The 14,599-nt window shown below is 37.2% G+C and overlaps 1 protein-coding gene across 1 annotated transcript in view; it reads right to left on the minus strand.

Moving 5' to 3' along the window:
* Positions 1-697: 697 nt before the first annotated feature.
* The window catches only part of CMC2 (C-X9-C motif containing 2), a 37,857-nt gene continuing 23,955 nt past the window's right edge, over positions 698-14,599 (minus strand). Inside the window, 3 exon segments of the mRNA XM_024124867.2 lie at positions 698-1,061; positions 4,620-4,691; positions 8,898-9,013. Of these exon segments, the coding sequence (XP_023980635.1) occupies positions 975-1,061; positions 4,620-4,691; positions 8,898-9,013 (275 nt within the window). The 3' untranslated portion in view covers positions 698-974.

The following is a 14,599-nucleotide window of genomic DNA, read 5'->3' on the forward strand; positions in this document are numbered from 1 at the left end:
TTCCTCCATGCCTTTATCGAATGTCTGTTACCACGGGTAACCCCCTTGCTAAATGAATGTCCAGCCTCTTGAACACCTCTTGTGATGGGGAAATCACTACCAAACGCTGACGCCTAACAAGGCCTCCTGCTGCACATGAAGGCAGAGTTCACTACAAAGAGCTCACGGCTCACAGTCTGCTGACACCTTATCCAACAGGAAGTTCAAGGCCCTGCTGTGGCCATGGCTGGAAGCTGGCTCCCAGACTGTCACAGGTCTCAGAAACACCCGGCAAAAGGAACACTGGCAGGACGGCTGCTAGAACTGAGTCTGGGAAGAAGGGCCCTGTGCCCAGCAAACAGGAGGCACGCGGGCCCAAGGCTGATGCCCACGAGACAACTGGCACCCAGGGTGGGCACCTTCAACCAAACGGAGAAGCTTAGTCTGCTCAGACTTAAATCCTAGCCAGACACAATTTTATCAATGCCAAACATTCAGCCTTTTGGAAAAGAGCTCTTTAAAAACAATCAAGTTGGAAGATTTTCATAGAGTTAACATAGCTGGGATTTCCCCAAACTCTGTCTGCCCTAGTTGTGCCTTCAACGTTTAGGCTCCAGAACTGCCACACTGCAAAAAGAGAAGTCTAACGGCACCATTTTGCCCTCATTCCAAGAGAGTCTAAGAGAACAGAGAAAATATGATTAGAATCAATGATTTTATTGAGGGAGATAAGTTACTCAAATGTCAAGGGGCCGTAGGCAAAAGGAACAAACACGTTAGAAGTCTCAGGTGCGCTGGAAGAGGAGAGAGAGTACTAACAGCTCTGCCCAACCAACATTCCGGATCCAGGGCTTCCATACTTCTCCAAGGCTCGATTTCTCATGGGTCACTTTCCATTCAAAGGATTCTGAAGACTAAATGCAACGGATTTCTTCAGCTATCACCCAAGAGTCTTTGGGTCTTCTCTCAGCCAAGGCATCCAATGAAAATATGATCTATTTTTCAGATTCCTCTGGAGGATTAAAAAGTCTCTTTCGCATTGCATTGCCACGCTCCCTGCTCTTGTTCCTCTTTTCCATGTACTAGAAAATAAAAGGAAGGAGGGGGAGAAAAGAGACAATAGATTACATCATCATTTACAGACGTTAAATATGTAGATATATTTGCAAAATAAAAATAACATTTTTGCTGACAAAATTTCTACATGGCTCTTATTTCACTGAACCTGAGATTGGAAACAGTGACCTTAGAGGCCATCTAGTAAAATTTCATTCAAAACAGTACAGCACCTAACTCCTAATAGGTGCAGAAATAATTGCTGAGTTAATTTCCTCCCAAAATGTGAACTCAATAAATATTTAGGATGGATGAGTCCTGTCCCTGCTCTCCAGAAGCTCACAATCTAGCGTGTCATCTAACCTCTACTTGAACACTTCTAATCAGGAGGCTCCCTACCCTGCGAGGCAGCCTGTTTAACTGCTGGACACTTCTACTTGTTCCAGAGCTTCTCGTGTTGAACCAATAAGTGTTTCCCTGTAAATTCTCCTACTTCCCTCTATTTCTCCTTGACTGCTACAATCTTCCAAATATCTGATTACAGGTAACCCACTCACTATCTCTTTTACAGGCTGAACGCTGCTGGTTTCTACAGCTGTTCCACAGAACATACCTTCTGCCTTCTAAAGGTTTATCTGTAAAGTGCCTTTTATACAACACTTTAATATGAATAACCCCTTATAAAAAAATACCACACCAGAATTAAATACTCTAGTGCTCTCAACAAAGTCCGGCAGATATGGACTACAGTGAGCCTACTAGTTCTTATGACCTAGACACACTATATTTCTATAAATATTGCCAAAAGAGTAACTGGCTGTTAGTAACCATATTATACTAATGGTTCCTATGGAAACTTACAGTCAGCTGAACTTCCTAGGATTTTTTCATCACGAATAGTCATCAAACCCAATTCTCCCCAAATCCTATGTTTCTGTAATCGGTTGGATCTAAATGTAGTTTTCACCTTGGAGGATTTTAGCCTAGTATTCTGATCTGGCCAGCAGGTTATAACTAACAGGAAACCCAGAGCCTGGCACTGAGAAAAAGTACTTGTTTAAAGCAGAGAAACTTGAATATAAGTGGTTTCATACGTGTATATTTACATGCTTATAATATATACACCAATAAAGACATATTTTAAAGGTGCAAGAGGGGTTCTTAGGCAGAGTGGAAAAAAAGGAAAAGCAAATTCAAGTTGAAAAAACTGAGTATATGTGAATAATCGGACATCAAAATCTTTCAGCTGTCAGAGATATGGAAAGAAGCCACAGAAACAAAAGATTAGTGACAGAGCACTAACCAGTGGCTGCCCTCCCCTGAGTCCTGAGATTAACACCTTTGAGTTACTTCATCTTCTGGGCCAGTAAGCTCAAATGTAAGGAGTTGGGCTAGATAATCTTTAAGAAGTCTTCTAGGTCTAAAGTTTTGACTGAAGAGTTCTAACATATCTTCTGGAATAGTAGCGGTTTTCAAACTTTTTTTTTCCTCATCAAAGGGCCATTTCAAATAACAGATGAAACACCAGGTCCCTTTAACCAAAACATTCCTTTTATCCGTCATACATTAATTTTCTTCATAAGACTGTCGGGGGGAGAGGGGAAGGGCGTTTCATTGCTTTAAAAGGTTAAAAAAAAAAGTTGTAGAACATGGAGGGATACCTGCTCTGAGAAAAATATTTGATATCCCTCTTTAATCATATGAAGCCTCCAACAATCAGGTTCAAAGGAGGGTCTTATGGGTAAGTCTTCAGAAGACAATACTCTGTAGCAGGCCAATAGAGTAAGTCATAAGGCAAATTAAAACAGAGTCTATATTAAAATACATGTAACGGTATCTCCAAAGGGAGTCAACATAGCCCCTGAATAAAAGGAGAAAAAAAAAGGATAACTATGATGTTATTCACAAAATGCCACCAAACAACGTAGATAGCATGAAAGGTCAATTAGCCAAAAACCAAACCAAACAAAACAAGTAAGAGAGACAAAAGAGGATGCTGCAAAAGTAGTATTAGCGATTATTTCAATAAAAAGAACAAAAGCAGCAACACAGCAGCAAAGAGAGGATCAGAAAGAACTGGCCAGACGTTTTTTCTAGTTAAAAGCTTCAAAGAATGAAGTACTTAAATGACACATGAAGGAAATGGGAGGAGGAGAGTATTAGAAGCAGTAAATGGGAAACTGGGAAGCATTAAAAGCAGAGAGGAAATAAATGAGCACAGGTTTGGAGAACTGAAGGATGAAAGAACAGACAGAAAAACATCTATAAATCAGGTAATGAAGCAATATAAAAAACTACACAGAGGACTTAGAAAGTAGTCAAGGAGAAACCTGAAATTTATATGAAAACAAACTCAGACAAAATAAGAAAAATATCTACACATTCTTCTATCAAATAGGGAAAAAAAAATTTCACTGAAACTGTAAGGGCAAAAAGGGCAAAAAAATCACTGAACTGTAAGGGCAAAAAAAAATCTAAACTTAGGAAAAAAGCTATCTTATACAACTGAAAGCATGTAAGGAACAAACAGCTATACCAAATAAAACACTATGGGTTTTATTTTTCCATAATCTTACTAAAACAGGAACACAGCCCTAGGTTTAGTTTCCATATAAACTACCATTTACATATGATGAAAAAACTCTTTTCAAAAATCAGTTTAAAACACTTATACCCATTTGTTCACACAAAGAAAATTATTAGAACTCCAGGAAGTTTTTCAAACAGGAAAGATGCTGTAAAGGGATTCCAGGAAGGCGGGGGTGGAGCGGGGGAGAGCCCCAAAGTGGAAAACACAAAAAAAGATTCACAGATGCTAAATGGCTTCAAATGTCATATCTAATACCTTTCAATATGAGGCTCATAGGGGAAAAAAAGTTCAAAAGTACAGAAAACGCAAATTGGAGAGCAGATTTTTAGTAGTTATATATTTTTTAAAGGTTCTGGACCTAAAATATCTGATGATCAAAACAGAAATGGAATTGAATTTCTTTTCAAAGACTTAAAATGCACTCTGTTCAGTTTGCAGTACCTGCAAAAAGACAATAAACTTTGGCTAGTTGCCCAAGTCCAAGTCATAGCCTAAAACTGTATTCAGGAAATGAGTCTTTCCAAACAAGTCAAACTAGATCCCTATGGGTTGTACATACTATAATTATAAAGAAATTCAAAATTTTAAAGCTGGAAAGAGCCTAAGTCTAGCCTCCTCACGTTATACAAGGAAATTGAGGCCCAGAGAGTTTTAGTTACCTGCTATAGCTAAACACTGACTGACAAGTCTTTCTGCTGAACAGATTCAATGTCCTAAACCTTAAAAATTCATCCAAAGGAGTTACAGTGACTATTATAAGATAGTTGTTTTCATTGATGTACATGCAAAAAAAAATCAGCAGTGTCCCAAAACTGTCCCCAGAAGACACTTTCATTTCTCCTCTTGGTTTTAGGGGAAGACATACATATAAAGTCAATTTTCGGTGTTATACAAAAATTTGCAAAAAACTTAATAATGGCAGTAATATATAATATTGTTCCAAGATGTTCTTTTCTATTGTTCAACCATTTCCATCCTTTAACATTTTCCTTACCTCATTCTTCAAGCATTTTCTCATCTCCCGATCAAGATCATTGCAATGACCAAAAAATTTCAGAATGCTGTGCTAAAAGGAAGAAAAGGCGTAAAATATTTCATCCCATAATGTGCTAAGGTCTCTGGCACACAGAATTGAAACACTTATTCCCACAGACATGGGTTTAATGGGTCACCTTGTCAATAAGCAAACAGTTAATAGTTAAGCAAATAGTTAAGTCACAAGTATAAAATATACACATAAACAGGCTTATCCTGGCATTCCTACAAAAGAGGAATAAATGCTCTATAGGTAGAAATGAAAAATAAAAAGACTTTTCTTTGGTAAAAGAGAAGACTATTAACCTGCCAAAACCTCACAATGACCGAGTGAAAAGCATTTTATTACCTAATACCCTTTCTTTAAGGGCATGTTATCCATCCTCTGTCATAGAGTGATGTCAAAGGGAAGTATAGCCATATTGACATGACCAGTAACTTCCTTCACAAGCAAACACTCCTGTCCCATAGAAGAGTTACTTATGGAAACTTGGTGCCAAAGCCATTTTCTCATTTGCTTCCATTCAAAATGTCATCAAAATAAATTAGAAACACATAACACTATTATTAGATGGCCTGTAAGGGCCACATAAACAAGCCACTAATTCACAATATAAGAAAATCAATGTCTGAATTCAAAGTCTGCTTTGTTTGAAAAGCAAAAATAAAAATCTTCTAGTGGTTTCAAGTCCTGTGACTATGATCATGGCAAAAAGTATATATGCTCCAAAGCAGATAAAGACTGACATCAAGAACCTGAATTTTAGTAGGGCCATAATTAGTGTGTTTGCATGTCACAATTTTTATGGGTAGGTCGGACAGCATGGTGATCTCCTATAATGACATGCCATAAACGCTGAACTTGTAACAATAAGCACATCTTTTCCTTTTCTTTCTAATTAAGGCTTTCATGGAAACCAGACAACACATAATTAGTGATAGTCATGCTACTTCTTTTTTCCCTGTTTCTTCACCACTTTAAATGTACTTTTCTGGTCCACATTGAATAAATGGTCAGAGTTTTTCTGGCAAGCATTTAAGATCTCCCACTGATTACCTAATTACCTTTTCATGGTAAATATTTCCTGTGTATAAACTACCTCCTTGACAACAAACAGGGACAATGCTTTTTCACACACCTTCTGGCCAAACAGAAATACCAGAAAGGGTTAAACTTTTAGAATGTAAGGCAATATTTCATAGTTTAGTTTATATTTATTCATATCATCCCATACACATACATCTTATTTTAAAAATTCAAGAGAAAAACTAATTTATATTTTCACTTTCACCTCAACATTAGCCCAAATGAGAATTATACTCTTGTGACGCTATGTGAAAAACAAACCCAAAACGCCCCAGTGGAGTTGGTAAAAGAAATGCCCATGGACTGTACTTCTCTTGTATACACCTGCATAAGCCTCCAGTGCCTGGTGTCTGTTTCTAGAGAACAAACTGGTAGAGCAACTGATTGAATAAGTGAATCAATTAGTCAGTGTCTGGAAGACAGTGTCCCAGGCACTAGGGACACAACAGTGAGCAAGGTGGACCTGGGCCCTACTCTCATAGCTCAGAATCAGAGGAAAGAGACAATCATGAAGTGATCGCTATAAAGCAGCGGTTCTCAAAGTGGAGTCCCCAGGGCTACCGAAGACCTTTCCAGGGGAAGGTAAAATCTATCTTCCTAATAATTGAAGATCTTACTTGCTTTGCTCACTTTCATTCTCTCACAAGGGTACAGTGGATTTTTCCAGAGGCTACATGAAGTGTAATATCACCACAGATTGAGTGCAGAAACAGATATGAGAATCCAGCTGTATTCTATTAAACCAAACATTAAAGAGAACTGCAAAAATGCAAAAGCAATGTCACTCTTTCCACCGTTTTTTTTGTTTTGGAAAATAAGGTCTCTTTAATGAAAAATAACTATTAACATGTAATGGGTTTATTATTATAGTTTTTAAATAAATTAGTATTTTTTCAGTTTCTCAGTTTTAATTTCTAATTCACTAAATATTGGTAGATATAGTCCACATAAACAAAAGTTCTTTGGGGTCCTCAATAACTTTTAAGAGTGTGAAGGAGTCCTGAGACCAAAAAGTGTAAGAGTAACTGCCATAACGTAGGAAATCTATTATGTACAGTATTACTGGAGTACAGAGAATCTGGGCCAGGAAAGAAAAAGAAGAGGAAATGACAAATTAAGCAGAATAAAGCCTGGAGGATGATAAAACCTGATCAAGCAAATGAGAAGTTGAGACAGTGAGGAAGGCTCTAAGTTAAGCATAGGAAAAAAGCAAATACAAAGGCTTAGAAGACAAAAACATGCTCCAGTACAACTGCAGACAAGAACACGCAGAAGGATGAGGGATGGGGGGGCATGTAGTCAAGCCCAAAAGTAAGTAGGGGCCAGAACATGAAGGCCTCGAAACACAAAGAAATTTTAGAGTTTATTCTACAGGCAAAGGGAGCCATTAAGGGGAACAGTGATTAAACTTACGTCTGAGAGAGCACTCCAGATGCAGCATAGAAAGTGAATTGGGACAGAAAAGAGGACAAAACAGTCATGGGACCAGGTGGCCCCAGTAAGATAATGTTGGAATCAACTGGTGTTAAGAACAGACATATAAATCAGTGGAACAGACTAGAGAGCCCAGAAGTAGACCCATTCACATATGGTCAACTGATTTTTGACAAAGGCACCAAGGTAATTTAGTGGGGAAAGGACAGTCTCTTCAACAAATGGTGCTGGAATAACTGGGTATCCGCAGGGAGAGAAATAAACCTTGACTCATACCTCACACCATACACAAAAATTGACTTGAATCACAGACCTAAATTTTAAAAGCTAAAACTACAAAACTTCTAGAAGAAAAAATAAGAGAAAAATCTTTGTGACCAGGAAATATACAAAGATCCTTAGAACACAAAAAACATAAACAATAAAAGAAAAAACTGGTAAATTAGACTTCATCAAACTTACAAACGGCTCTTTGTAACACATCTTTAATAAAAAAGGATGTTACAGACGGGGAGAAAATATTCACAATACACTTATGAGACATAGGACTTGTATGCCAAATGATAAAAAGAATTCTTACAACTCAATAACAAGACAAAACAACCCAATTTTAAAACATGGGCAAAAGACGTTATATGAATGGCCAATAAGTACATGAAAAGATGCTTAAAGTCATCAGCCCCCAGGGAAACACAATTTAAAACCAAATAATATACTATGACACATCCAGAGAACGGCTAAAGTTAAAAAGACTTACAATACCAATTCTTATTAGTTATCTATCTTATACATATTAGTGAATATATATACGTCAATCCCACAGTATCAATTCTTAATCTAGATGTACGGCAGAAATAGTTTGCTGAAAAGTTTATTGTCATCAACAACATTCTTTGAACCAGTATAAATACCTGACTTCACAGGTCATCGGCATTCCTTACTACCTTACTTTTAGTCTTAAAATTTTACTCATTTAAATAATACTATTATTGGAACCTGATATATCTACAGTTTATGAATAACATGAAGGAAATAATGCATCATGCAAAGTTAAAGAAAAACACAAATGCTCCTTATAACTGTCTCATACATCAAATACATGAAAAAAGCTAAATATTTGACATTGGGAAAAATATCAGGTTAATTTAACGCATTCCAAAAATGGGCTTATTTTCTATTTTGGTTTTAACCATGGAATTTTATTTCCATTCCACTAACAACTAAGTAAACCTGTCAAATTAGCCCAGTCATAATTTAAATCTAGTTAACATATAATTATAAAAAATGTTTCAGGGGCTTCCCTGGTGGCGCAGTGGTTGAGAGTCCGCCTGCCGATGCGGGGGACACGAGCTCGTGTCCCGGTCCGGGAGGATCCCACACAGTGAGAGGCCCGCGTACCGCAAAAAAAAAAAAAAAAAAAAAGTTTCAACTTCCTTTAAACACACAACTGTAGAAGTCAAGGAACAAGGAACAGGGACTCTAATTACTATATATCATTTCAGAAGATCCCTAATAAATTACCATGCTTGATTTCTACTCATCATAAAGGGAAGTGGTTTCTAAAAAAATCACAAGCATCAACTGCTAATCTTTGCTAAGCTAAGACCCATAACTAAGACATTATCATTTCCTTCCATTAATGGAGATAACGTTTTACATCGGTGTGCTGTACCTAGGTTTCATTTTTGCTTTATGGCCATTTTTCTGAACTCTTACATTTTTGTGACATTCCTTAAGCAAGTTAATCAAGACGTTGCATTCTTCAGTATGCAAGTGTGGAGATAAGTCAGGATGCATCTTTAGGAGAAGGAGATGGAGCACAGCAGAGCAACCTGTGGATACAAGAGTGTCTTGAATATGTGTGACTGTACTTGTTAATGCGACCTAAAACTATTTTCAGTAAGAACCTGCAGTGACCTTTACCAGAAAAGAATGCAAATTATTAGGCAAATTATTAAACTTGAGCCTCAGCTTCCTTATCCAATGACTTAACAGATTTGGCAGGTTATCAGGAGTGTTTAGAGAATATGCAGGTTCAGAAAAAAGCGGACTCCTCAAGAGACCCAATCCTGGAAATAGGTGCTCAAGCAGAAACATCTTGCCTATATTAATAAGCCTGACTTCAATTACTTTTCCCACATTCCTGAAATTGATTACAACTCATTTTGTTCGGATGAAATTCTACCAATGAAGAGAACTGGCCTATTAATCCTTTTTAAATGTATAAGGGTTAAAGGGCCATTAGTCAGTCTCACATCAGTGTGAATTAATGTAGACTGCTTTCTTCCTAACTAACATCTGCCTGAAAAAATCTAACTAAACCATGAAGAGAAACAAGAAGCAGATGTGGAAATTTTTTTCTCAAATTTAGCATATATACTCATAAAATGCAATTATTACAATGAAAACAAGAACCTAAAATCCCTGAAATTAAGTTTAATTGCTTCATTTCACAAAGAAGAAAATTAGCAGCCAAGGTCTAAGATAAATCATCATTTTCAGGTGTTGGCTATATTTATGCAGCACTATTCACCTATTCTTTTCTTAAACCTATTCTTTTTAACTCAGAAAAGGTTACTACACATACACCAGAATAGCTATAATCACAAAATCAGACAATACCAAGCACCGGTTAGGATGTGGAGGAAAGGGACCTTACTCATTGCAACTGGGAACGCTAAATAGTACAGACACTTTGGAAAACAATTTGGCAGTTTCTTAAGAAGTTAAACACAAACTTAACATATGACCTGGAAACTGCACTCCTAAGACCACACCCAAGAGAAATGAAAACATATATCCCCACAAAGACTTATATGTGAATGTTCATAGCATTATTCGTAATAGTCAATACTGGAAACAATCCAAATGTCTAATAATCAAGTAATGGATAAACAAATCGGTATATCTATACAATGGGATACTACTACCTAGCAATTAAAAAGAATGAACTTATACTTGTGCCAACATGGAGGAACCTCAAAAGCACTAAATTAAATGAAATAAGCCATATTCAAAAGACTGTAATGTATGAGTCCATTTATATGCAATGTCTAAACAAGGCAAATTTGTAGAGACAAAAAGCTGATCAATGCCTAGGCCCAAAGGTGAGAGTGGGGATTAATATGGAAATGGCACAAAGAAAACTTCGGGGGACGAAAATGTTCTAAAATAGGATTGTGGTAATGGCTGCACAACTGTAGAAGCTTACTAATATCACTGATTTCACTTAGAGTGAGCGAATTCTATGGTATGTAAATTATACCTTAATAAAGCTGTTAAAAAAAAGTTCCAAGAAATTCAAACTGCCCATCAACCTCCCACTCCCAACAAATAAAATCCTTAAAAATGACTAAACAAATAATTGCAGAGAATTATAATATACCTACTATTTCAGATTTCAAGTGATAAAAATATCAGAAGATCACTGTTCCACTGAGTAACTACTAAACACACACACACACCACAACTAAAGATCACAAATCAGGCCGCTGTGCCAAGTAAGTATTTGAGTATTTGAAATGGAAACTGGAAATGCAGCCAAGTTCAAGTTCTGTCTGCCTGTCACTGATGACAAAGTCTTTTCAATGATATAAAAATTTTGCCTCAGAAAAATGAGGTCTCATACAGTCCAGCAATTTAAGTCATCTAATATTATACCAGTATTATATACCTACACTTATGCATATATTAGTTATCCTGCTTCTGCCTTGCTTATTTTTTCTGAAGGGAGATGTACACTGGTTTAGTGTACATTTAGTGTAACGGCATTAGAAAATGCCGTTAACATTTTATTTTGTAAATACATCTGACAAAATATTTTTGCATATTTCTATCAACCAGCCCTCAAATGTGGGCTTTTACAGTTCAGAAACAAGCTTCTGATGTACTGAAATGACCTCTCTCATTGGTAAGGTAAAACTTAAGAACACACTTGGCTGCTGAGATAAATATACACATGCACCTTGTATATAAGTGTAAATGTATATCATGATACATATTTTTCCTCCCTCCACAAAAGTTTACTTCAAATATGTATGTTACTGTAGATCCAGTCACGGCACCAATAAAACGTCTTCCTGTCTACCTACTTATCCTAGGTGATTGTGTCAAACAAGAAAATAGCTTCATATGGTTTCCTTTTCCTATTCTTCTTGGTGAAAGCTGTGACTTAACCTAAAGCTCTAAACACTTACCTTATCCCTTATCTAACAAATTCCTTGCTTTATCAATCATTCCCCTCTTGCCTCCACCCTATCTTTTTAGTTAGATATTCTCTTCTTCCCCTTTCCCTCTATCTACCGATTTGGCTAACTGTTGGTGTATATGCAGATGCACTGCTGTACTCTTGGGTGTAACATACAAAACATAAGTCTAAAACAATGGCATTGTTCTCAGAGCACATTTAAATGAGTGCTGACACCTTCCAGTAGTCACCTTTAAAAGCTTATTCTAGTAACACTATTGTAACTCAAAGTAACGTTTTATGAACTGAATAAAAGCTAAATACATATTGCATATGCTTATTTTTAAAATTTCATCAAAGCCACAAGAATATATCCACATTATTAGAGTAGAAAATAAATTTATTGAACACTTACCACGTGCAGGCACAAGTCTTATAATCCTCCCAATAACCAGAGGAAGTAGGTACCTTTTTAAGCTCAGTTGAACCATAAGAAATAGCTTTTTTGTAGGTCAAAATACGCATTAGTCATATTTTCATAGCAAAACTAAGCCCCGGGTCACACAGTAAGTGACAGAGTTACTACCCAACGTAATCTCCCACCGTGACAGATTTTTCCCGCATTTAAAATGGAAAGACATGCCTTCCCAGCAGTTTGTGAATGAAATAAATTCAGATAGAAAAAAACTATTTTCCAAAGCACCTCTGGTTAGCTACAACTTCAACAGGGACTAATTCTAGGCCTAGGTTCAAAGAAGTCAATGTAATATTATCCTGTATTATTAGAAATAGAGGATCTGTCTACATCAAGAAAAAGAAAAGTATTGTGCTTGTCCTGATCAGCCATGTCCAGAATACTGACAATTTGAGTACCCCAGGGGGGAATGCTCAGGATGGAGATGGCTCTGACACTAGGTTTAAACAGGAAGCCATTCATGAAATTGGGAATATTTATTAACTTAGGGAAACCCACAACAGAGGAGACAGATAAAAAGAACAGCCTGGTTAAGTACAAGTAATGGATTTGAAGGGAGAAGATGTGGGTCTGAAAGCAAAGGCTGTGGACACAGCTATTCACAAGTTATATCACTTTGGCTAAGTTAATCTGAGACCTAACTCTCTTCTTCCATAAAATGGAATTAGCTCTTGACCTGTATCATGAGGTTTAAAATAACATAGGTGAGAGTATCTGAAATAGTGAAGAGTGAGTGCGACAAAGGTAAAGTATTATTAGTATATCTGAAATGCCCTGTCACCTGATGGGAAAGGCTGAACTGAACTGACTCTGAGATGTGTCCGAGGACAGGACTGGAAACCAAAGTGTGGCAGTTACAGAGGCAGCTGTCATCTTCCTGGAGCTGTCCAACAATGAAACAGGCTGCTGTGTGAACTTCTCATTTATCCGTCCTAATGTGCCCAAGAGACTGACTAAGTTAATTAAGGATGTCACAGAGTATATTCTTACATTGCATCCTTACCTTTCTTCTCAAATCTAAGTTCACAATTAAATTTAAGCCATTCCCAAAAATAAAATTTGCCCTCAAGGGATAAACGCTTGTTACCACTGATAACACAGAAAACAATCTCAAAAGGCAGCACCAAGGTAATTATGAACATCAGCCGCCCTATTGAAGCAAAGGTGATGGGAACGTTCATTGGTGACAATGAACGTTGTCATCGTCAACGGTATTTACAGTGTATGGGTATTTGCAGTGAGAAAGAGAGGGATAAATTCCACTCAAACTGTTAGTACTTTAGTTAAACGCAAAACTTCAGTCCCACTTTTACACTGGCATTTAGAAACCCTCAGAACGGTTTACTTGTCACAGTTACAACTCCTCCTTCCCCGTGCCAATCCCAGCCACTTCCTCAGGTATGCACACATTAATACCACAACAGTCCACTTAAACTCTTAAAAATGTTCATCTGTGACAATTTGATATTTTGATAACTGGCTAATAGGCCCCTGCAAAGCAACTGTAACTTTTACTTGGGGGTAAGCTGGGAGAGTTGAAGCAGTAGGGTGCCCTCACTAAAGATATAAAAACTATAGTCTTATTTTATTCACTGCTTCACCTTATTCTACCAAGACCCTGAGGTAAAATTTTTCTAACGAGTATTCTATGATAAGCAGAAGATTTCAACCACCAGGTGGCACAATTTTAGAAAATAAAAAAACCGAGACTAAGAAATACATTAACTGGTGAAGAAAAGGGAGAAAGCATTCTAATAACACACTTCAGCAGATCTATGACCACAAGGGGGAAACCCTATATTTTAATGCCACTTAGGCTTTCTTTAGAAAGATTTTGCTATTGTGTGGCCCCACCGGAAAGAAATTTACACTACAGTTATAATTTCTAATGTCATTTTAAAACAAGGCCAGAAAAGCTCTTGTTCAGCGTCTGAAGAATCTGTTCTCCAGGAAAAATGATAAAATAATACTTAATGCTTTCTAAAAGATATTTTTTTAAGTCTAATTTCAGAAAGCACCGGAATTAGTTAAATGAGTGTTTCTTTACTTCAAACTGCACCATATTCAACAGAGGTAGCAGACATAGCAGGGGACTACTTACCCTACCCACTTTTACTTATCACAGCCGCAAAGTCACCAAATCTAAACAGATGCTTTTGAGTAAGTGACAAGTGCTCCCAGAGTATAGACCATGCCCCACTGCTACTGAGAGCAACCCACATAACTTCTTAAGGAATGGGCCCAGGTGCAGCTTTCCTTGAACTAATATTTATCAGCACTTACTTGGTGCTGAGCACTCTGTCAGATCACATGAATTTCAGGGGAAAAGAAATTTGTCCATGAACGTCAACGAACACACAGGCTAGGGAGGGAAGGGACATTCTCCTAAATGCACATAGTAAATGCCCAATAAATGTTTGCTGAACGTTGAATATAGGATTACCATGGATTTGAGAATTGATTCAGACATCGACATAGTTTTTTTTTTAAAAAAAGGTGGGAAATGAGGGTCACTTTAAATCAACCAAACAAGTGCAGAAGCCTGTGTGGACTGAAAAGGAGACACAAGGGGTGTCACAACAGAATTCCCTTGCCAGAGCAAACTTCTTTTATGCATTTAAGTCTTCAAGTGAAGGCTTCCAGAACTCGGATTTACTGAAGACTCTTCATAAACCACTTACTGTGAAACGACAAACTCAGTAATCTTGAAACCCAATAAACGAGATTTGAACGGCACTTTCCTTGAAAAGCGTACTG

Source organism: Physeter macrocephalus, chromosome 17 (assembly GCF_002837175.3).
Source record: "Physeter macrocephalus isolate SW-GA chromosome 17, ASM283717v5, whole genome shotgun sequence".
Lineage (NCBI taxonomy): Eukaryota > Metazoa > Chordata > Mammalia > Artiodactyla > Physeteridae > Physeter > Physeter macrocephalus.